This window comes from Filicampus tigris, chromosome 12, assembly GCF_054856515.1.
Source record: "Filicampus tigris isolate MCC_2025a chromosome 12, RoL_Ftig_1.0, whole genome shotgun sequence".
Taxonomy (NCBI): Eukaryota; Metazoa; Chordata; class Actinopteri; order Syngnathiformes; family Syngnathidae; genus Filicampus; species Filicampus tigris.
The window spans coordinates 10,190,450-10,213,441 of record NC_141228.1 but is presented as its reverse complement, the minus strand read 5'-3'; the positions used below and the strand labels follow the sequence as shown (position 1 = coordinate 10,213,441).

The following is a 22,992-nucleotide window of genomic DNA, read 5'->3' as shown; positions in this document are numbered from 1 at the left end:
AGAAAAAGCAAATAACTTAGGCATTGATCATCTAAACTTTTAGTGATCCAGGCTTATTTAGTGGTTGACAAACTGTCTCACTCCTCACTCCTTCCACACAACCAAGAAAAGATGCCCAACCAGCTGTCTTAAATCTCTAACCAGCAGGATGGCCTGAGGAGGAGGAGGGGCAAGACCAGAAAAGAAAATAATTCAAATATTCATTATCATTAACTTAATATAGATGGACAGTTATACAAGAATTAATGCACAGACTCAAACAGGTCGTTACCTGAGCCCTGAGTAGTTGTGATGTCATTTTCAGTCGACAGAAATGACAAAATGGCCGCCGCCTGACATGGCTAAAAACGGGTGGATTTCGCTGCTCAACTCATATTCCACAAACGCAATATTAATCAGAAGGCCATGTTTAGATTAGTCGGGCTGTATAGAACATATTATTGTAAAGACATTTTTGGGTTGACTTCCTCTTCAAATTTCAATAAAATAAAATACAATATATTTTAATGTTTTTGGTAAAAATATGCATTTTTGTTTTTGTTTAAATACTTACTATATTTACTGAAAATAAATACCCCAAAAATGTATGCAAAAGATCTATAATTAATCTTATGCCCACATTGAGGAGAACACTGGGACTAAATAGGAAAAATACAGAAATTAGGAGAGGTCACAGTACTGAGGTTGGGGGATTTAATCTGGGCTCTGTCCTTTATGTTTGGAATTTGTTCTCCCACTGCTCATGTGGGTCCCCCCCCACCCCCCCCACCCCCCGCCCCCGCAAAAATGCATCTTTTGACTGCTCTTGGGAACAAATCTTACTAAAATACATCATGTGCTGCAAGTATGTATTGCACATAAGACTAAGCACATGCCGGAGTTCCAAACTCCAAACTTCTAACTTGAAGGGCCAGTCCTGTCACATGAGTGTTATTTTGGAGACTCTACTGCGAGCCATAACATTAAACAACACAAGTCGATCCAGCCAGTGATTCATATTGATTTGCACCGTCTACGGGAAGCCTCTTTCATGCCAACATGCCAAATAGTGAGTTGAGCAAACATCGAGGTGTTTGTTTAACAAGTAAGCATCAATGGATTCTCCTTATCAGTGAGGTAGTGCAGGCATTGCCACCTTTGAATGTTTGGAAAGCACTCGTCATCGCAAACACGTTTTTAAATATACACGCTCGGCGTATAGTTCAGCAAAGCCTGGGTGCCCATGTGTGAAACCAACGATTTTTGTGGAGGTGTAACAGATGCTGCTGTGAAAATGTAGGTCAAGGAAAAATGCATTCACCTAGAACTGTATTAAGCTGCTGTTAACAACAGGAGCAGCCGACAAGTGTTTATTTGCGCGCGCGAGGCCTTGGCCACAGATCACATTTGGCGGGGCACATGACAAAGTTGCCCCTCCTACGTAGATACAGGTGCAGTATAGCGTCAGTCACATTGCACTGGAAAGACAAAATGTTTGTTGAGCAATTTCAATCTTATTGCAGTCAGTGATTAAAAAAGGAAAACGCACAACAGAGAGAATGAATCACTTTGAGGTCCTGTAAGGCAGTAGAGTTCTTTGTATACTAAGACAGTGGCTGAAATATAAAATTCCTTTTTTTGTCTTTCAATTTCTACCTCAAGCCGTAGAAGCCTTAAAGAGCGAGTGTATTGTTTTCAACATCAGCCTGAGCGAGGCCAATGGGATTGTATCAGCTGTCCTTCCAAGATAAAGGTTGCCATGCATATTTTCCCTCTTTTGGCTTCATTGCCTCCCTGGTGCCAGCTGTTTCTGCGGTGTCTGTGCACTGCTTCATCGGTGCACCGCAAGCCGCACCACATGTATCAATACATCAATAGAGATGTGTGTTTTGGCCGAGCTGTTATATCACTGAGACAAATGAGGGGCAGCTGGGACGCTCACATTTGTGTTGCTCGCCTGTGAGTGCACAGGATATTTATAACTTCTTGTCAACAATGCTGCACAAGAAAAAACAAAAAAAGTTGGGTGAACTCGACATTTCAAGGCAACAAACTTTGATCATGTTTTAAATTGGGCAGTTCAATTTACAAATAAAATAACAGTTTATAGAACGGTTGTCCCTTTTGGAACACTAACTTAAAGATGTAAGTAAAAACTTGCTTTGTTGCGTTAACTAACATTATTGCCATAAATGAAAGTTTTTCCAAATTAAATATTTTAAGCCAAAAAAACAAAAGTTGTGTTTTTAAGAGTGTGCTTACAACCTAGTCACGTGTTTTTTTTTTGGGGGGGGGGTCATTTCTGAGTTGTGGGCAAGTTCAGCTCGAGAGGCAGTTTTTGTTTTGTGCAAAGCAGACAATAATGACCATGTGACGCATGGGTTTGTGCACATAACACAATAATAAAAAATAAAAAAAATCAGAGCATCCTATTAACCCCAGTGCTGCTGTGGCCTATTAAGAGCCATGTGATGTTCAAACTGCCTGTGACTGCTTTGTCCATGCCCCGAGGCTGGTGACAATGAATGAAGACCTCAGTGGTTTGACAAAATAGCTTCTCAGCAGCCTGCTCCCATTGGGGAAAACACCCAAGAATCTATTGAAGGGAAATCGAATTGAATATGTATTAACAGACTGTCAGCCATAGTGTTTCCATACAGATATGGGCTTCAATCCTTTTAAGTGTAGTTGCTGCCCAATGAAATGTACTGGTATTTCTTTCAAATCTGCAAAGTAATACATTTTTCAAATTTGGTTTTGGATAACAACCCAAAACTCAGCCAACGTGGAAACACGTGCTTTTCACTGGATGCAAACATGACACAAAAGTACATGTTCTCGCACAAAACCCATGAATTGACACATTTGATCACTTCTTCATTTTATTAATGAGGTTCACGGAGCAAACCACATTTTGTGTTATTTCGAAAAAATACATATAGTTTAAAACATCTGACCTTATATCTTATATATAAGGTTTTTTTTTCTTTTGCACAGCAAAGATATGACATTTATGTTTAAGACAAGATAAAGACAGACATTATACATTGTAGTCAATGTGACACTTGAGTTAAGTCGACAACAGTGCAAAATTAAATAGAAGGGGTTGTCATCTAAAAAATATGGTCTGGATTCACTAAGGCAGGGGTGGAGAACCTGAAAAAATATGACCAACTATTTATCATATATCATGAGCATGTGTGGGTATGTTGTTGCATGGCAGGTGGGAACAAACACACTTGCAGGCCATATAGTTCCCCCCCACCAAATAAACTAAGCAGAATGTTTCTGGAACAGAGTCGTCAATAGATGTTTTATTTTTACCACTGGGAAAACTTAGTAAACAAGTCTTCAGGCAAATCCTCTTAAATAAAAGATGGGAATTAGTCCTGCATGTGCTCTTTTTGGAGCGACAGAATTTGCACACATCCCCATTGTTTTGGTGGGGCGGGGGGGCATGAACATTCTCTTAGATATCATTTAATCTCCCAAATCATATGAATGTTTTTCTAACCCCTCCTCACATTGTTGTAGAGGCACAAATAAAATAAAGTCCATGCTGTCGACAGGTGATTTGCGTCTTTGAGGAGACACGTTGGCTCAACACACAACAGTGGCTTAGTGTCATATTATTCACTGTACTTTTATCTGCTCGAAACCGTTGGAGAGTGTGTGGAGCTCATGGCTGCTCTCTATGGACGATTCACTCCCCGTGCTCTCCCCCGATAGTAGTCTGGTGACTTTGAGGTCAGCTTTCAGTGTCTGCACGTCGTTGCCTATGCTCATCTCCCCCAAATCGTTAATAATCTGAGTGAGCTCCTGTTTACCATTGGCCACACAATCCTCATTGTCCAGAATGTCCTCGCATTCAAAGTGCATGGCCCTCTCCTCCTCCTCCTCCCCGAGCAAGTCCTCAGTGATGGAGCCCAGCTTAGGCGCGCTCCGGCTGCGCTCCACCGGCGGTTTGTAGCAGCACTGGCCGTTCAGCAGCTTCCTGAGGGGCGCCAAGGGGATTGTTTGCTCCCCGATAAGTTGCTGTTGCTGGTGCCGGGTGTCGTCCCTCCGCTTCAGGCGCTTGAACTCCGCCAGAGCCGTGGCCGAGGTCTGGTAGAGCAGCAACGCCATGGCTTTCGCCTTTTCCGGCTTGGACACGAGCACGGCGTGGCAGCGCAGCATCACCGCCTTGTGCTTCATCTCGTGCCGGTAAATCCACGCGAACACCTTGGGAAGCCTCGGGTCCGCAACGCAGTAGGTTATCCGGTGCAGCAGGTACAGGTGTCCCGGTCTCCTCGCCTTGTCGTCCACGTGCACCATGCGGATGCCCTGCGAGCTGATGGTAAGCCGCATTTTGGTGCCGTTCTTGCCCATGTCACTCTTGGCCCAGATCTTGCTCACCGCCACGTCGGTGCAGCCGTCCCCCTTGGACTGGATGGTGGTGGCGTTGCCCAGGTAGAGCACTGTGTACGTGGGGTCGTCGCTGGTGATCTTGACCTTTTTCCGCTTGGACTTGAACATGTTGCCCACGCGATTGAGCGCGCTCTCGGGGCAGGCCTTGGCGAAGGAGGTGAGCGCCGAGTAGTTGAGACTCACCGCATAGCCCTTCGGCTTGGACTGTTTGTCTTCCTCGATCAGGTCGAACTTATTCTTCTTCCAGGGCAGCATTTTAGAGCCGTTCGCAGCGAGCACCTCGACTGAGAGAGAAGGAAAAGTGAACTTTTTTAAAAAGCACTTCTAATGTCTAGTAAATGTCTAGTGCTTTCTAATCCTAAGTCATGTGTGAGCTACTCTACGAGACACCGTACTTCATGTGTCCAGCCTCTAAAGTGGTCCATAGTCGCATGTTGTATGTCAAGTAGACAAGTGAAGAGGAGCCGACCAGGCGCTGAGGGTTATATACTGGGACAAACCATTTCGTTAATGTAGGGGTGGTGGGGCCGAACCAACTGAGCATGTGAAATGTGAAATGTGAAATTCAGCTCTCATAAGGCAACAGAGCAATCCTCATAGTTTGTGTACTTGTGACGCCACCCCCCGGTTTTTACGAAAGCTGCATCTCGAGCATTTGTAATGTATTCAATAAATACTTAAAATATGAATTATAAATTCTAAAATAAAATGGAAATTAGTTCTCATTTTAGTATTGAAATAAACGATTTTACAAATTATACAAAAACAATTCACTTTACTTGGACACGTATTTGGGACGTTCTATAACTGCGTAACCCAACAAAATAGACAGACCAATTTCTGGATGCAATATTTTGCTTGAATTGACTAATTTTACTAAAAAAAAAAAAAAAAAAAGAAATGTAGCCAATGTTACATTATTATGTCTAAGTATCAGTCATGGGGAACAAAAAACTGCTATCGTCGCGTTTCCTTTCAGGACACCTTTGAAAGTTGACACATTTGGAACGTTCCACAAAGAACTGCGTAACTTAGATCGGCTACAAGACAAATTATACAGATTGTGTTTTATTTCAAATGTGTGGCTTTAACGTATACGAATGAATTATTTCTCAGGATACGGTTACACACAACAATGAAGTTGTCAATTGTCAAAACCTTCACCGAATTGGTATGTTCCACTTCCGGTTCTTCCGACAACAGTGCACATGTACCTCTGTATGTGGTGACTTCTCTATCTTTATAGCCGGATAAATACATTTTTGGAGGGTTGAAGTGATTCTCTAAGAGGTGTTATGGGTAAGAAGAAGTCTGGAGGAGGATCACTCGGCAGAGCTCTAATTAAAGAGAGACTTCAGACAGGCCGTGGCAACAAGAGGGGCGACACATGGGTACGAAATTTGATTTACACACATTGTATCAGAATTTGCCATAAGTCAGTTTTGTCTTCCATTGGTTGTGTCTGATGACATTTAAGTTGTTAACACGGCGGGAATGAATACATCGTTCCACATATAACTTTTAATGTATGTCGACAGAAGGTTGTCAGTTTCTTTCTTCATGTTACAGTCGCCCCATTTGTTGTAGATTTGGTTTGTCAAGAAAGATCAATACAGTTGAGTACAGATGGCTCATTTGGACGTTTGCTATTGCATTTCCTACTATGAACATTGAAAAACTGCATTATAGATCACGATAATAAGGCAAGGTGGGTAAGTTAATACAGTATCGTTATTGTTTATGTTGTTGTTTGCAGTGTACTTCATCATACTGACAGCTGTATAGAATATTCCTTTCGCTGGGAATCTATACATGATCTAATATCTACTATTCTGAGGCTATAGCGAAATGAGGTAACCAAAATAATAATAATAATAATAATAGCCAGCGCGCATTATTATAATGTGTAGCCCTGAAACAATGCAAACTACAACACAACGTCAAACATTGCGGAATTACTGGGTGTCAATCAAAACTGAGCAGTATTATCTTTGGAATGGCAGGTTTAACAACGGTTATATGGTTTAATGTTATGGCTGTTGTGCGCAACAGTAGCACTTCGTTCCCATGAACATGTTTTGTTTCCAGGGAGGTCATTGAATTCTTACCAGACTATTTTTCTTTCTAGCTGCACACCAGTGAGCTGAATGATGGCTATGACTGGGGACGGTTGAACCTGCAATCAGTGACTGAGCAGAGTTCCATGGATGACTTTTTGGCTACTGCGGAACTAGCAGGAACAGAGTTTGTAGCTGGTGAGTAACCCTATTATATTCTCTTGTAATGAATGAAAAAAATCAAACTCAAATATTTTTCAGAGAACATTTTCTAGTTTGTTGTATTTTTCTTGTCTTATCAGAGAAACTCAACATCAAGTTTGTACCAGCAGAAGCTAGAGCAGGTTTATTGACAGCCGAAGAGAAAAAGAGGCTGAAGAACCTTCATGAAGACAACAAGCATTTTCTTAGAATACCTCGACGGTAACTTTAACCCCAAAACACCACAAAAATTAAAATTTACCATTTTATTTAATTTAATTTTTATTTAATTTTTCCCCAGACCCCACTGGGATGAAAGCACCAGCCCCGATGCATTGCAGCTGGCAGAAAAGGACAGCTTCCTAGAGTGGAGAAGACAGCTTGCTCAGTGGGTCATGTTGTGCATGGTCCATGCTTTTAAACATGATGTCATGTTACATGCTTTTAAAACTTCTGTCATTTATCAATGTATCAAGAATGTAACTGCTGTTGCTTCCTAAGGCTGGAAGAGGAACAGAAGTTGTGTCTCACTCCATTTGAGAGGAATCTGGAGTTCTGGAGGCAGCTCTGGAGAGTCATTGAGAGGAGGTAAAAAAAAAAAACAAAAGCATGAGACCTCTCAAACAGAATGCAGTCTTTTAAAATTGAGTGACATTTTGTGTTTCCTGCAGTGATGTTGTTGTTCAGATCGTGGATGCCAGAAATCCGTCTTTGTTCAGATGTCCTGATCTGGTAAAAATGTTTTTTTTTTTCTTTTTTCTTTTTTTATATATATATATATTTTTCATCCCCATTGTGTGGTCTTAATTCCATTGTTGTGGGTGTGTGTTGCCAGGAGTTATATGTAAAAGAGGTGTCAGAGAATAAGGTGAACATGCTGATGGTGAATAAGGCAGACCTGCTGACCAGGGAGCAGAGGCGAGCCTGGGCCAGACACTTTGAGAAAGAAGGGCTGAGGGCAGTTTTTTGGTCCGCCCTTGCTGAAAGCGACAGGTTGGACGCAGAAGAAAAGGTGAACACTCATGGAAACAAACTGTAGATTAAACATATACAAGGTCCTTATTTATGATGGTCCAGACAGATAAGGTTTCAAATTTATGCCATCACCACAGCAATGGAACTTTGTCGTAAAGAGAGGAACCTGTATTAAAATTATTTATGCTTGGATCGGATATAGAGTTACATTTTGGTGGTATCATTTAAACCATCATAATGAAACAATCATTTTCCTATGAGTTTTAACAAGTGGCTTAAATCTGCCTCTTCTGTGACAGTCATTGTGAATCAGGTTGTGACAGTACCGATTAACTTAGACTGAGTGACATCACGACCAAATAATGGTGCTGCTGTAATTGTTTCATATGCGAGACAATGACTGCATGACCTAACCAAAAAGTCAGCGAATAAAGGTGAAAGTAACCCATGCTGGAATGCTGGACTGACAAAAGCGCAAGCCACAGCTGAGTACAAAATTGCATGCAGATGAAGTGACAAAGTATGGCCATGACATTTGTTTTCATCATCTACTCTGACTGGTTTTCAGTAAAAGTCAGTTAATGAAAATGGCGCAGTAATGAATAGTGAAATAACAAATGATTTTAAAAATTGCCTAAAACTTTTTGTAAGTCCTTAAATACGACTGTTTTGATCCTTATTAATAGCTGCATCTGCCATGTTCAAGTTAGGACAACATAGAAGTGTGACAATTAACTCAATAGAGAAGAGGAAAACTATAAAACAAGGACAGTAATGGGCGGCAAACAGCATTTTACATTGGACAAGTGGCGGTGTCATGAGGGGGACTGTTCATCTGTTTGCTTGAAAAGGCTCATCTTCATGCTAGTATCCTCAGAGATACAGTAGAGATATAGCGTAGTCCATTTAAGATCCATCTAAAAAAAATCAAAATATCATGGAAAACCTGTTTTTTAATTTTAACTTGCACCTAACTTAAAAAAGAGCCATTTGTAATTTGAGTAATGAAATGAAATAACTTTTCTATTGCATTCAATTTTACTGAGAGGCACCTGTGTGTGTTCCACAGGGCATGGAGGTGGAGCAGCTAGAATCTGAAGAGAGCGACCAAGAAGATTGCGAACAGCCAGACAATGAAGGCTTGAGGTTGAAGGGAGCAGATGGCAAGGATGAGGAGGGAGAGGAGAGCGATAACTGGGAGGAGGTGCGGGAAAAGATCACCATCGATGAGGAGGAGTGGTTTACTGCCTCAGAAGATGAGTGGGAGGAAGAGGAGAATATTGCTGGAAAATCAAATGAGATCCCTTTCCGTAATTCCACTCGCCTGTTGCACAAGGACGAGTTGCTGGAGGTGTTCAAGATGGTTCACAATGGGCCCAGATGTAAAGAGGGACAACTTACAGTCGGACTGGTGGGTTCCGTTTTTTTCAACGTATTTGTTGCGTCCTTGCATTTTAGTGCAGTGTATCAGGAATCACAACAAACCACGGGGGTCACAGTGGGCTAAATGTCGTAGACGTAAGAGTGCATCTCTAGCTGAAATGAACCATTTTTACCCACTATGCATTCGACAGGTTGGCTATCCTAACGTGGGGAAGAGTTCAACTATCAACACCATTCTAAGAAACAAAAAAGTATCCGTCTCTGCAACTCCTGGGCATACGAAGCACTTTCAGGTACAAGCGTCAACCGCTTCATTTATCACTATGTGCTGATGACTCATTTTGGATTAATGTGAGTGTCGCTTCATGTTTCACAGACTTTGTTTGTGGAGCCTGGGCTGTGTCTCTGTGACTGCCCTGGTCTGGTTATGCCCTCCTTTGTCTCCACCAAAGCTGACATGATCTGCTGTGGAATCCTGCCCATTGACCAGATGAGAGACCATGTACCAGCAGTTTCTCTAATATCCTTTACACTGCCACGGAACTTGAGAAACTTACTCCCAACAAATCTCACATCACCTCCTTCTTAAAGCAGTGTTATGAACTTAACAAGTATTTTAAGTCTGCCAAACGATCCCTCGGCATGTACTGGAGGGCACGTATGGTATCAACATCATCAGGCCACGAGAGGATGAAGACCCTGACAGACACCCCACCTCGGAGGAGCTACTTATGGCTTATGGATGTAAGACTACAACATACTTGTACTTTAATTCCCATTAGCCCTACCCTCCTACTTAGATACTTGACAAACACACACCGGGAATATATTTCTTCCCCATACCAACAAAGGCACAGCAGATGGCCTTAATGTTTGTTAATCATGTGTTTACAGTTTTCTATAGTACGACCAACCATTTGTTTGGTAGAATGTTTGCAAGAACCTTATTTTTTGCTGCTTTCAGACATGAGAGGCTTTATGACATCACACGGCCAGCCCGATCAGCCCAGATCGGCTCGCTACATCTTGAAGGATTACGTCAATGTGAGTCAAATACAAATGAGTACAAGTACAAATGTGGCATATTTATGATAATGGCACTTTGGCCAGAATTTAAGTTCCTCTTCAGAACCATTAAACCATCGTGGTAATCAATGTGATAAGCATATAGTGTTTCCTCTTTTACAGGGGAAACTTCTGTACTGCCATCCTCCTCCTCACATAGAGGCTGAGGACTTCCAGCCACAGCACAGCAAATTCCAAAGAAGCAATCTGGACAACTGTGACCTCTCTTCGACCAGTAGCAAAGGAAAAATCAAGAGAATTGAAAATACGGTGGACAAGAACTTTTTTCATGCGGTAAACGACATCATTAAAACCATTTTCTTAAGATGGTTTAAAGACAGTACATGATTTTGGATGGGATCTGTGTGTCTATTTTAGGAGAATGTACGAGCGCTCTCTAAAGGAGTCCAGGGTTTTATGGGCTACAAACCAGGCAGCGGAATCGTGGCTCCTGCAAAAGCTGGAACAGAGACCATGGTGGGAAAACCTTGGAAGAAACACGGCAACAGGAACAAGAAGGAGAAAGTGCGTCGGCTAAACAAGCATCTCGATGCCTGATCATTCAGAAGTGAAGCTCTAATCTCAAACAGAGATTAATGCGAACAGAATGGAAAAACACTCAAAACTGTGCTATTAATGACTTCTGGTAAACACAGTCTGTCGGTCTAACAGCCTCTTTATCCGGAGGATGCTTTGATGTTAACTGTCATCTAAAATGGACTGCTATGCTTGTAGGTCAACATATGGATTGCATTCCATCAACTGGATCGTCAGTTATGAATCAGAGCACTAAGATCATGGCTAATAATCATAAAGTCTGTATTTTTATACTTTCACAATAATTTACAGTAGGCACAAATCTGCATTCAACACGTACATCACCCCATGTCTATTGTACAGAACAGATATGATTTATGTACCAAATCAGTGTTTGGGATAAAATTATGAGAATATATGTGTCATGTCTTACATATTTTACATGTCTAGAAGTCACATTATAGCACACTTGCATGTTGCATTTAAAATGCTTTAGGCAATACTTAAATATGCAATGGACAAAAATTGAATTGGATTTGTTGTGCAGGACTTTTGACCCCCTCGAGTAGAAAGGTTTTGTATATTGTAGGTCTAATTCACTGATGGCAGTGCAGGAGCCTATCCCAGCAGTCTTTAAGCAGTAGGCAGGGGACACCCTGAATTGGTTGCCAGCCAATCGCTGGGCACACAGAGACAAACAAACATCCGCACTCACAATCACACCTAGGGGCAATTTAGAGTGTTCAATCAACTTACCATGCATGTTTTTGGAATGTGGGAGGAAACCCACGCAGGCACAGGGATAACATGCAAGCTCCACACAGGGAGGCCGAGATCGAACGCACGACCTCTAAACTGTGAGGCAGACGTGCTACCAGTCGACCCCCTTAAATATGACCAAATTTATGAATTTATTTTAGCTTGTAAAATTAAAGCAAAATACCACATTAGGTATCTGAATGCATGCAAAAATCCAAAGGCTGTTTTGTGGTTATCAACTAAAACTGTTGCATTTGATTTGTCCTCCTCAATGGGGCAATGGGTCAACTAGAGGATATCCAAGCTAACCTAGAGCAAGAGATGGGACACATGCAGGAATTGTTGCCAGCGGTTCACAGGGCAGATGACACACTTACCTATCTTAGTCTCCTTGTAAGTAATGTATGGTGAAAATAAATCTATAAAGCATATTGTCAAACAATTTCTCATATATCAACCATATGTTTTAGTGTTTCTTTAACCTGCCCCCCTCCCACACACAAACACACGCACACACAAAATGACGTATTGTCAAACCGAAGTCCCACCCTCAAATATTGGCGCTATTTTATTGGTCAATTTCAAACGTCCAAGGTTCCACCAGGTATGGACATGGCCACACCGAGCCAGGAGAATGACTGGACCAAAGCAGACCACAAGTCGTTTTCCTCGGGTTTCCTCGCGTTTTGCATTAGTTCTTTCACCTCTTGTTTTACTAGTGGTGTGCCAGGACAAAGTTGCTTTTCCATTCGGCTAGTTTGCTTATCTTCCTTGCTGCTACTCATCTCATGTCTTCAGTAAGTGCCTTTAACTCAAATGCTTTATACTGTACCTTTTTATTTTAAATATAGCTATAGTCTATAATGTCGTTGATCCGTTTGTTTAAAAGTGTTATAATTTACTAAAATACGCAACAATACTTGCTTGATGCCTATTAAGGACCATGATAATTAAACAGGTGTGGTCAAATTGACATACACGCCTCATTGAGCGGGTTGCCCCATTGCTGTGAAACGTCAGTGCCTCCACCATATTATGTGTGTCAGATATGTAAGTATTGTACAGTAAATACCCTGAACCTCAAAAAGAGACAACAACGTGCACACACGTACGTAAAACATATTTGGGAAACGGATGTTCACCAAAAATAACGTATTTAACATTTAATATAATGATGTTATTTCTTATGTGGAGGATATAGGTAAGCAGTGGCAACATACAAATGTCCCGCTATTTAGATTCCATGCGTGTTTGCAGCTACTAAGGTTACTGTGAAGATTACGGTATTGAAATATTAATAAAGTAAATATTGAATCTGTGTCTGTACTAGGGTTGCCAACCGTCCCTTGAAAAACGGAATCGTCCCGTATTTAGAAATATGAGTGTGCGTCCCGTATTTAGTTGTAAAGGGACACACTTTGTCCCGTAATATTGTGAGAGTCAAAAATAGTCCGTAAAATGTCGATGGAATTAATGAACAACAGTTGTCTTTATATGACATTTTACGGTAATGGTCCTAGGACCTCTCTGCTCTATGACCAATGAGGTAACAGCATATTCATCCACGAGTACGACGATACCGAGTCCGCTTATCTTATTGGTCGAGGTAATGTCGCCAAGCTCGATAGCGGAAGACAGTGTATAGTGTAGCCCCAGTTTAGCCCCTCCAGCATTTTATTGAATATTCTGAAATATAATCAAATTATTTTCCCAGCCCCACTATTTATCGGTCAAGCCCCCCTTTATCCACAGGAGGGAAAAAATCCGGGAGCTGTCCCTGTAGCTATGCCAGTGGTTCTCAGTCTTTTAAGTGATGTGCTGAAATCTATTACACAATATTTTTCAGTCTAGTATCCCCTAACCAGCGCAAAGCATTTTTGGTTGACAAAAATAATTACTTCCCATAACTTGTTCGTCTGTTCCCAGTCTTTAAATTCTTCGCTGTGTTTTTGTCCAGCATATCCTCAGCCAGCACTGTAGTCGCTGGAAGGAGCATGTCTTTAGAAATAGTGAATAGTTTCTTGGCTTTAGCTACAAGCAAAAACACCGCATTAGAGTCTTCCAGGTGATTGTGCAGATGTTGTGGAGGCCTTCCTGCTTCGCATCTTGATTATCTGAATTCAGACAATTTCTTCTTTAAAAAAGTCAGGTGGCTTACCAACATGTGTACGTCTTAACCAAGCTTTAAATGGTGAGAGGGGAAAAAAATCACCATGTCTTTCTCCTCCTTTGTAAAATATGGCGTACAATGGGATGACCAACCCAGCAAGCCACACACTGGTCATTGTTGGTATACTGTATATACTTCTGCTTTTCCTGTTCTCTTTGTCCTAGACTGAAGCTTGTTTCGCTTCAAACAGCCTAGTGGGTGTGGCTGAGAGGTACAAATGATTTTTAATTGTGACTTTGTGTATGAATGATGTTATGCCATTGCCTCATGTTACAGTGTGAACTAGTTGAGTACAGGTTGTCCCACGAAAGCAAACAATCCTCTTATTGCATGGTCTGCCTGTATCCACCTAATATGTACTGTATTGCGTGTCTTACATTTCTAATTTGAGTGTCACTTCAAACATATTCATTTTCCCCTGCCTTCATCTTTCTAGTCTCATGGGTCAGAGGTGCAAACATCATGGAGGAAATCTTGGACATACTGTGACTTCTCTCTACTGTTTCCTTGGTAACGTGTGTGGATTCACTGGAGCCGTTTTGTCCAGACAGCTCCACATTCAAGTAAATGCAAAAATCAGGGTATTTAAACACAAAGGCTCATTTTAGATAGTAAGTCTAACTTCTCTGCAGGTTTTAATGGGACTTATCTCTGCTACTCTGGATATGGTGAATCTTATCTCCTGCTGTATTCCACTGTGTTTTTGCAGGAACTGGCAAGCAGGCAAGTTAAAAATAAATACAATTTCCAGTTTAATTTTATGATGGACAATAGCTATATTGTAATTGTCAAAATATTCAGGAGACTTATTAAATTACAAAACAATGGCTTTTATGCTTCAGAAAGAAGGCGAAGAATGATGAAGAGGCGCAGGAGATCTCACCTTCTTGCAGTTTGTCTGCTGGCGGCACTCACAGGAGGTTTCCTGAAGTCAGGCGTCATCCACAGTCCAGCAGCAGATGGGGCCCTCCAAAGAAGGAGGCTGCTTTATGTTGCCCTACAAGTAAGATTGTGACAACTACTACAACAAGATTTCAAGTGAGACAGAGACAGAAGTGGAATGATGAAATAGTGATGTCTTGGCATCACCTTTAAAGCATTTGTGAATCCTCCAATCAGGTTGTTCTGCTGTCATCCTGTATACTTGTCCCAGCCTCTAGGGGCATAGTTGCATGTATATGTGGTGCCTTGAGAGGCACATGAGACGACTTGGAAGTTTTTCAAGATACAAGCTGTTGAGCGGCCAAGTGTTTTTATTTGACTTGTAAGCACTAAAGTCACTTCATTATTTGACCAGCAAGCACTAAGGTCACTTCATAACAAGTAGCAGTTTTGCAGATATACAGTAATTAGTCAATATTCTTCAAAAAAGTCACTTCAAGCTACCGTTCTCAGCTGAAGGTTCTTGTCAAACTAAAGAAAGAGATAACACGGTGTGTATTTAAGCATCAGAGTGTGTATTTAAGCAAAACGGTGTGTATTTAAAGCAACCAAGCCTATGCTCCCTGAATGTTAACATACAATGGCAACTCCTCATCCACACAGGCTAACGATTAGCATCTTTGTGGCGGAACATATTCATGGCATTTCCTTTCATTTTAATGGTGAAGTATGATTAGAGATTTGTGTGACACATAATTCTTTAGATGCTCACTGAGCTGAAGTCTTAAAATATTTTCATAAACCTGTGTGACAACATTCTCTGGACACATTTTTCCTAGATTTTAGATGCATATCATATTTAGATTTAGAATTTAGCAACATCAGCAGCATTTCAGTTTAAAGGATTAACTGTGTCTGATATTGTACTAGGACAACACTGAAATCTTGGGTTACACCCTTGGCCTGGTGTCTTTTGCCATCACCTCTACCTCCAAGTTCCCCACACTTTACAGAGTCGTAAGTGATCGTATTAAACAAGTCCTTGTCGCCAATCAGCAACAAGCTTTCAACTCAAGGTCTTTTTTGTCCCCCACATGCAGCACAGAGGGAAGACATTGTCAAGATCGCACATTTTCTCTGGAGTGCTGTGCATGCTGGCTGCTGCCCTTTATGCTGCTGCCGTGCTTCACTACGACACTCGGGTCAGCTTCCTCCTCAGGGTCATGCCTTGGCTGCTGTGTGCAGTCTGTGGTGCCTCGCTGGACCTTCTTGTATCCTGTTAATCCAAAAATAATAATAATTGGACTGTTTGTCCAAGCTCAAAATTCAGATGTAGTTTTTTACTTTGACATGTGTGTCAAGACTATAATCCTCCATTGGTGTCACATGGGAACCAGGCAGCATCTGATGAGCTTTTCTCTAGAAATGGAGAGCCTCCTGGGTGACTCCTCCAAGGACAAAGTTGGTAGGAAGCATCATGGAAAACAGGTAGGTCATTTTTCCTTCACCTGCATTCCTTTTGAACATGATCCAAATCAAAACTGTCTCCGTTTAATGTAAATGTTGCTTTTATGTAAGACCATTATGTTACCGGAACCTCTTTCTTCAAAGGGCAAAAATTTCAATTTGACCGAGATGGGCCCCTATATGGACGTCAGTATAGACACCACTAAGCAAGTAAGCAATGTTGTTGCACACTCCAAACACTGTGTCCGGCGTATAAAAATAACACAACCTCATATCCACTCCTAAATAAACGCTGCTCTTTCAGTGTGTCAAGTAGATGTACTACATACCATACTAAAATGACAGATGTACCCCAGAGAGGCGACTGTGTGTGGGAAGGTAGCGGACAACAAGGTTCTGAGCAGGACAGGCCCAATGGAGTTGATAGGAGTTGATGGTTGTGATGCATCATGTGACTCTTCAATTGTCAATTCATATCCAGAGGTGGGTAGGACTGATTAGGTAATATTACTGGTACTTGGGATAATCACTAATATGACATTTCGCATAGTGTCTACAAGCACAGTTCTATTCTCAAGCTATTGTGAGTACCACCCAGGAAAAGCCACTAGATGGTGCCTGAATACTCTTAAAGTTTACACCCAACAGACATTAATGCTGTTTTGACTGATGCAGTTAATCAATCAATCAATCACATTTTATTTATATAGCACTTTTCATACATAAAAATGCAACTCAAAGTGCTTTAAAACATTCAAAGCAAAACATAGAATTATCTTCAATCAAAAGAAAAGATAAATTATTTAAAAGTTGTTGAAAGCCAAACTAAAAAGGTGTGTCTTGAGCTTCCTCTTAAAAATATCAACAGTCTCTGCAGACCTGACATCCTCTGGCAGGCTATTCCAAAGGTGAGGACCAAAACAGCTGAATGCAGCCTCGCCATGCATTTTGGTCCTCACCCTTGGAATAAATAAAAGGCCCGCGCCAGAGGACCTCAGGATCCGCGAGGGCTGGTATGATAAAAGCAAATCAGATAAATAAGATGGCCCAAGACCATTAACACATTTATAAACTAATAAAAGTACTTTAAAATCGATCCTGAAACACACAGGGAGCCAATGCAGCAATTTCAAAACTGGCGTAATGTGCTCCCGCCCTCTGGTTCTCGTCAGCACCCGAGCGGCTGAATTCTGCAGTAGTTGCAGTGGTGAAATGCTCTTTTTCGGGAGGCCAGAGAGCAGGGCATTACAGTAATCTAAACGACAGGAAATAAAGGCATGCATCAGCACTTCCGTGTTAGCCTGAGAGAGAAACGGGCGGACTCTGGCGATATTCTTAAGGTGATAAAAACCAATCTTGGTTACATTTTTAATATGAGGAATAAAACTGAGCTCAGAGTCAAAAATGACGCCAAGGTTCTTCACACAGTGTGAGGGATTAAAAATGTGTAGTTTTGGTAAAAGCTTCTCTAGTTAAAGAGGGCTAAATAATAATGTTTATGATTCTGGTTATAGTATGAAATAGTACAGTTGTACATTGCAAGCTACATGAATGGTAATAAACATAGTTTAATTAATGCCTACTTATTACAGTGTCAATCCAAGCTCTTGTATTAGATGTCCTTAGATAGTGTAATGTTGTGTACCTGCTTTGCAATGTAAACGCCTAGATAGACCAAACCGACGTCGGCGGTCCTGACGCGTCGTGGCGTCTGAATGCGCCGTCTGATTGGTGTTGTGACCACTGTCGTAGTGTCGTAACTCGTCTGTAAGCGTCTACGTATGTTGAATCGGCATCGCCAGTCGTGACATTTGCTCACTCTGATTGGCTGTTAGCTAATCTTCTTACAATTACAAGAGTTTGGTGTGGCTACAGATTTATTTGACAGTCTATGCAATTAATGAAATGAAAAATGGTCCATTCATAACATACTTACTGATTGCTGATTCTCCATGATTATATCTGGACCTCTCCTTGTTTTCTAGTGGGATTTTGAAGAGGGAAATGCACAGCGGAGTGAACCAAATGCAAAACCACCGAATGGAGAGCCGTTGCCCTCGCAAGACTGGCCAAGCAACCCCAAACCGTTTAACATACGCACGTATGCCTCATGTATGCTCCCTCAGAACGGTGTGGCCCGTAACGAGGCAGTCAGCCAGTCCAAATGACAAAGAAATATCATTCCCTTGCAACTCATTGGATTATATCGCATATTTTGTATATACATTTGTGATTCAATTAAAAAAGAAATGCATGAAAAAACAAACTCTTGAATACATTTTTTAATGGGTTAAATCCATGTATTTTGCATGTCACTCTAGGCCAATGATTCCCAACCACTGTTCCACAGCACATGAAGTCTCCCTTCATTGCACTTATTTTCTATTAGTTTTACTTAAAGCGGAAGTCAACCCAAACATATTTTTTTTCAAGAATGTGTTCCCAGCAGGCCCACTAGTTGAAAGACGGAATTATGATTAATTTTGCATTTGTGGAATATAAGTTAAGCAGCAAAATGCACTCTTTTCCGACTAAGAAACTCCTTTCTTTTACTCATTTATATTTTTGTCAACCCCAAAAATGTATTTCCAATAATATATTCTATGCGCCGCCACAAGTCTAAACATGGAATTCTGATTAATATTGCATTGCATTGTGGAATATTACGGAATATATGACCAATCACGGCTGACCTGTTTTCTGAATCTGAGCCGTGGTTGGTCGTTGTAAGCAGTTGTGATGTCATTTTCAGTCGACAGAAGACAAAATGGCCGCCCCCAGACATGGCTAAAAACGAGTGGATTAACACTTATTCCACAAACGCAATATTTATCAGAATGCCCTGATTCAACTAGTGGGCTTGCATAGAACATATTCTTGAACAAAAAATGTTTGCATTGACTTACCTTTAAATAGCTTGTTCAATATTATATTATGATTCTACAATAAAATATAAAACACTTGGAAAACAATTCTTTAAGTACAGTACATATGAAGGTAATCCAATGCAAAAATAAAAAAATTCTCTCATTCAGTAGACTTCTTTTCTATTTCTGGAAAACAAAACGGAGAAAATGTAAAACATCTCGAAAGCCCTTAGTTCAGAAACAAGCCACTCTGTGCAGAAGAAATGTTTTGGTTACAGTTTTTTGTGAGGGAGTCCAGTGACCTGCTCCATAGCTTTCTGTATGCATGCGAAAACTGAACCTACTCGTATCCATCTCATAGCATAATTATCGATTCAATATTGATACTGACGTGGTATCGGCTTTCTCGATATTTGGATCAACCTTCCACTACTGTTCAAATGTTTAAGGTGTCATTTCAACTTTCTGGTAAAAGAAAATAGTTTAGTCTTTTTTCTGGAAGTCTCGGTGTAGTTCAAGAACACAATGTTCTGTAGGAATTGAAAGATAAGTCAAAATGCTCTAAAATGGCTGCCAGCATGGAGTTCCCTGTTCTGAGAGCAGCTAGCAGTCAATGAATTAAGGTTATTGTTGGGTTTTGGTTTGGTGGGTTATGGAATGCAACCACTTTGCAAAGTCAAGAAACGCCTTTTGAACTTATGTTAATTTAGGTTTTGGGTGTGGTACTGTTGACCCAGCTCAGCAGTTGTTTTATTTTATTCAAAATCAGCAGGATCTACAAGGCAAATGTTCAGGTATTAAAGGAACGAAAAAAGGGAATTGAAGCATAGTTGAGGAGAAAGGACTGAAGCAGAACTACCATATTGAAAGGGCTAAATCAACTTTTTTTAATTGTTACGTTTTAACCTCAGTTATGTCAGAAAACCAGATGGTCATCCGTCGTGCCCTCGTGGTCACGAAGAAAGGGATTCCATTGTCCGATTACATGGCCCAAAAAATTGACGGCGTTCTTACTTTCTGTCCTCATCCATCGGACCTCCTCATTGCAACCTATCCTAAATCAGGTTATATAACTTTCATGCTTTTTGGTGTGGTGCTCGTAATCATTTGAGTTTATTGCTGTATTTACAGTACTTTCAGAGTAGCATGGTACTTAAAGTACGTGGCTAGTTTGCCTCACGATCAAGTGTTCTTGGTTCAGGTCTTATCTTGGACCATCCTGGTTTGCATGTTCTCCATTTAGTTTCACTTTGACTTATGTGTTCTCGTACATTTGACTCAAAAGGGACGACTTGGACCCAGGAAATAGTTGACCTGCTTCTTCATAACGGCGATGTGGAAAGATGCAGACGAGCACCGATATCAGACCGAGTTCCTTTCCTTGAGATGACCAATCAACTAGGCGGCGAATCAGGTGTGTAGATATCACTGAGATCTCTTTAAACAAAAAGTGCTTGCAACACATGGTTAAGGTGTGCAGTAAGATTGGACGCCTGAACTTCCAGGAACGTTCTTATGTTGACTGGTGGCTGTAAAAGGAATTGATAATATAGTTCACCTTGACACAAAGATGTTTTTTTTTTTCTGTAAATCGTCAGGTATTGATATCCTGAAGAAATTGGATCCCCCCAGAATCATTAAGACACATCTTCCATTTCAGCTGCTTCCATCTGGGTTTTGGGAAAACAAGTGCAAAGTAAGTTGATGGGGCCATGCACCTGCATGGATGACAACACAAAACAACCCTTCATTTATTAATGTGATGTTTCTTAAAGATAATCTACATTGCACGCAATGCTAAGGACACCCTGGTGAGCAACTTCCACTTCGATCGAATGAATTTGACCAGCCCTGAGCCTGGACCATGGAAGGGCTACATCCAAAAGTTCATGCATGGAGAATGTAAATACGAATATTATTAGGACTAGTCAATAGTGGTGGGAAAATCAATGTTCAAGATGCTTCTTGGACCAAATGTTGTATTTTTGACTTCTCTAGATGGCACTGTTGGCTTAAAGAAAGGGGTTTCATCAATGGCAAGTCGCTGTGCTTTCAGCTCCGTGTTGAACACAGAGTGCCATCTAGAGGAGTCAAAAATACAACAACTGGTTCATGAAGCATCATGAAGCTTCATTTTCCCATCTCAACTGTTCGACGATTATGGTGACTTGCTGAATGTCATCTTTGCAGTGACATACGGTTCCTGGTACGATCATGTGAAAGCTTACTGGGAGGAGCGAGAAAAGAGGAACATCCTCTACCTCTTTTTTGAAGACATGAAAGAGGTAGGGATTTATTACCTCTCCCAATGCCTTCATCATCAATATTCATTTTGTTAATAAATAGGATCGTGCTAAAGTTACTTACCATAGAGTATTTCCACATGACCGTGTTACAGTAGGGCATTATGGCAAGGAAAGAATCCATTGTTACTGTGACTTTGCGTTCTTGTTCTTACCCATGCAGGCTCTTCGTAGAGAGGATGTTGGCCCACTCTGACAGGAGTGGCCAGTACGGCAACACACCTGTTTCAAATGATCAGCTCATCAGCAAGATTTGCAAAAGCCTGATAATGAGTCTGCTGATTTGAAACAGGTGCGTTGCCTTAGGGATGAAGCTAAAACAGGCTGGATTGTGGCTCTTGAGGACCGGACATGGCCACCCCTGTTCTGGGGGCATGGACTGGCCTCTGTTGATCACTCAGATCAAGTAGGACTTGACGAGTCAGTAATTGTCCCTTTCTGGACTCTCTGGTTTCTGGCTGGAAGGAGATGCCAAAGAGTCTTACAAGTCTTGACATAAACAAGAGCGTAATTATGTGTGCAAAATGGGTTTAAAATACTTTTGGATTTTTCATTAGAATTAATTTTCATTTCAATGTTACATTTGTTATTTAAATTCACTTTTAATTAGCTTTTAGAGTGGGTTTGTTTTTATTTATTTTTCTGAAAACGCTTCATTTTAGTTGAGTTTTTATTGGTTTTAGTCTTGGTTTTAGTTTATTTTAAACATGTTTAGAGTATTTATTGAGTTTGATATTTGGAAAAAGTCATCGTGTACTAAAATAAACTACAATTGCCAAACGAATTTCCGTCTCATGTTTGGCCGGACAGTAATAAAGAAAGAAATACTTTAATATAAACGACTAAAATTAAGCTTAGTTATATAAATATAACATGTAGTTTCAGTCAGTTTTCATTTAGGTAAAAGCACCCTTATTTTATTTTGGTCATGAAAACCTTTTTTTCAATTTTAGTTTTAGTTATTGCATTAGTTTTCGTTAACTATGATAACCTTGGGGCAAAATCTTTTCACTCTGTCCACCCACCCAGAATCCTTGGCGTGAAGTGAAGCGAATCATGAGGTACCTGGACTTGTCCCTCTCTGATGACGTCATCAACCGCATTGTGGACCTGACCACCTTCAAGAACATGAAGGAGAATCCAATGACAAACTACACCTTCATTTCCAAAGAGATTTTTAATACTTCCATCTCCAGCTTCATGAGAAAGGGTCATTCAACTTTTTTGTATTTTCTAGAAGCTGTCTTGAAGGGAATTCAACGCAAACATATGTTTTTCAACAATATGTTCCCAGCCGGCCCACTAGTTGAAACATGGCATTCTGATTAATATTGCGTTTGTGGAATAAGAGTTAATCCACCCCTTTTTAGCCCTTTTCAGCTTCGGAAAACAGGTGAGCTGTGATTGGTCCTTACCTGAGCCCTGAGCAGTTGTGATGTCATTTTCAGTCGACAGAAGTGACAAAATGGCCGGCCCCTGTGATGGCTAATAATGGGTGGATTAACTCTTATTCCACAAACGCAATATTTATCAGAATACCCCGTTCCAACTAGTGGTCTTGCAAAGAACATATTCTTGAAAATAATATGTTTGGGTTGACTTTCACTTTAAGCAGGAGGCGGCAAACTTGCCTATTACGGGCCATTTCGGCCATAGTTCCTCACGCCACAGTTTTAACATTTTGACTTCATTTTTTTTTTACTTCATATTTGTAAGCATAATTTAACAAACTGTTTTATTTTCAACAGGAGAAGTTGGTGATTGGAAAAATCATTTTACCTCTGACCAGTTAGCAGCGTTTGAGGAGGACTACAAGAACAAAATGAAGCAAGTCAACATTCCATTCAAAACACAGCTCAAATTGGTTTGCAGTGTTACAATGGCTTCTACTTAGCTTGAGTTATTTCTCTGCTCTTGCTTGTCATAGCCAAAGTATAACT

At 40.8% G+C, this 22,992-nt stretch overlaps 4 protein-coding genes across 7 annotated transcripts; 3 read left to right on the top strand and 1 right to left on the bottom strand.

Annotated features, from left to right (window-relative positions):
• Positions 1-2,843: 2,843 nt before the first annotated feature.
• Positions 2,844-14,585, bottom strand: fam43a (family with sequence similarity 43 member A). 2 transcript variants are annotated; one of them, XM_086046887.1, is made up of 2 exons: positions 14,417-14,585; positions 2,844-4,670 (listed from the first exon to the last, which is right to left on the bottom strand). In XM_086046887.1, exon 2 carries the CDS (start codon positions 4,639-4,641, stop codon positions 3,613-3,615), a length of 1,029 nt encoding a protein of 342 aa, XP_085903013.1. In that variant the 5' UTR covers positions 4,642-4,670; positions 14,417-14,585; the 3' UTR covers positions 2,844-3,612. The 2 variants fall into 2 exon arrangements, with proteins under 2 accessions (XP_085903013.1, XP_085903012.1); XM_086046886.1 differs by lacking the exon at positions 14,417-14,585 and adding an exon at positions 4,782-4,851.
• On the top strand, positions 5,364-11,792 carry lsg1 (large 60S subunit nuclear export GTPase 1). 2 transcript variants are annotated; one of them, XM_086046883.1, is made up of 15 exons: positions 5,364-5,557; positions 5,633-5,777; positions 6,515-6,641; positions 6,746-6,866; positions 6,946-7,032; positions 7,146-7,232; positions 7,316-7,376; positions 7,480-7,656; positions 8,689-9,030; positions 9,194-9,295; positions 9,379-9,522; positions 9,623-9,746; positions 9,967-10,046; positions 10,191-10,361; positions 10,446-11,792. In XM_086046883.1, the coding sequence occupies exons 2-15, from the start codon at positions 5,682-5,684 to the stop codon at positions 10,623-10,625; spliced, it is 1,899 nt and encodes a 632-aa protein (XP_085903009.1). In that variant the 5' UTR covers positions 5,364-5,557; positions 5,633-5,681; the 3' UTR covers positions 10,626-11,792. The 2 variants fall into 2 exon arrangements, with proteins under 2 accessions (XP_085903009.1, XP_085903008.1); XM_086046882.1 differs by lacking the exon at positions 5,364-5,557 and having other exon boundaries at positions 5,570-5,777.
• On the top strand, positions 11,926-18,451 carry tmem44 (transmembrane protein 44). 2 transcript variants are annotated; one of them, XM_086046885.1, is made up of 10 exons: positions 11,926-12,160; positions 13,970-14,096; positions 14,166-14,256; positions 14,376-14,536; positions 15,346-15,432; positions 15,516-15,686; positions 15,778-15,903; positions 16,027-16,092; positions 16,228-16,365; positions 17,868-18,451. In XM_086046885.1, exons 1-10 carry the CDS (start codon positions 11,970-11,972, stop codon positions 18,048-18,050), a joined length of 1,341 nt encoding a protein of 446 aa, XP_085903011.1. In that variant the 5' UTR covers positions 11,926-11,969; the 3' UTR covers positions 18,051-18,451. The 2 variants fall into 2 exon arrangements, with proteins under 2 accessions (XP_085903011.1, XP_085903010.1); XM_086046884.1 differs by lacking the exon at positions 16,228-16,365 and having other exon boundaries at positions 11,927-12,160; positions 17,868-18,167.
• Positions 18,452-19,112: 661 nt separating this feature from the next.
• LOC147138311 (sulfotransferase 1 family member D1-like) lies at positions 19,113-22,992 on the top strand. Its single transcript, XM_086046888.1, has 7 exons — positions 19,113-19,813; positions 20,035-20,163; positions 20,348-20,445; positions 20,525-20,651; positions 20,940-21,034; positions 22,082-22,262; positions 22,801-22,992. The coding sequence occupies exons 1-7, from the start codon at positions 19,663-19,665 to the stop codon at positions 22,944-22,946; spliced, it is 927 nt and encodes a 308-aa protein (XP_085903014.1). The 5' UTR covers positions 19,113-19,662; the 3' UTR covers positions 22,947-22,992.

Coding starts and splice junctions, on each gene's coding strand:
- fam43a (XM_086046887.1), bottom strand. CDS start 4,641: ATGCTGCCCTGGAAGAAGAATAAGTTCGACCTGATCGAGGAAGACAAA.
- lsg1 (XM_086046883.1), top strand. CDS start 5,682: ATGGGTAAGAAGAAGTCTGGAGGAGGATCACTCGGCAGAGCTCTAATT. Junction 7,657..8,688: donor GGTTGGACGCAGAAGAAAAG/GTGAACACTCAT, acceptor TGTGTTCCACAG/GGCATGGAGGTGGAGCAGCT. Junction 10,047..10,190: donor TCTTGAAGGATTACGTCAAT/GTGAGTCAAATA, acceptor CCTCTTTTACAG/GGGAAACTTCTGTACTGCCA.
- tmem44 (XM_086046885.1), top strand. CDS start 11,970: ATGGACATGGCCACACCGAGCCAGGAGAATGACTGGACCAAAGCAGAC. Junction 14,097..14,165: donor CCAGACAGCTCCACATTCAA/GTAAATGCAAAA, acceptor ACTTCTCTGCAG/GTTTTAATGGGACTTATCTC. Junction 16,093..16,227: donor GTATAGACACCACTAAGCAA/GTAAGCAATGTT, acceptor CTAAAATGACAG/ATGTACCCCAGAGAGGCGAC.
- LOC147138311 (XM_086046888.1), top strand. CDS start 19,663: ATGTCAGAAAACCAGATGGTCATCCGTCGTGCCCTCGTGGTCACGAAG. Junction 21,035..22,081: donor TTTTTGAAGACATGAAAGAG/GTAGGGATTTAT, acceptor CCACCCACCCAG/AATCCTTGGCGTGAAGTGAA. Junction 22,263..22,800: donor CTCCAGCTTCATGAGAAAGG/GTCATTCAACTT, acceptor TATTTTCAACAG/GAGAAGTTGGTGATTGGAAA.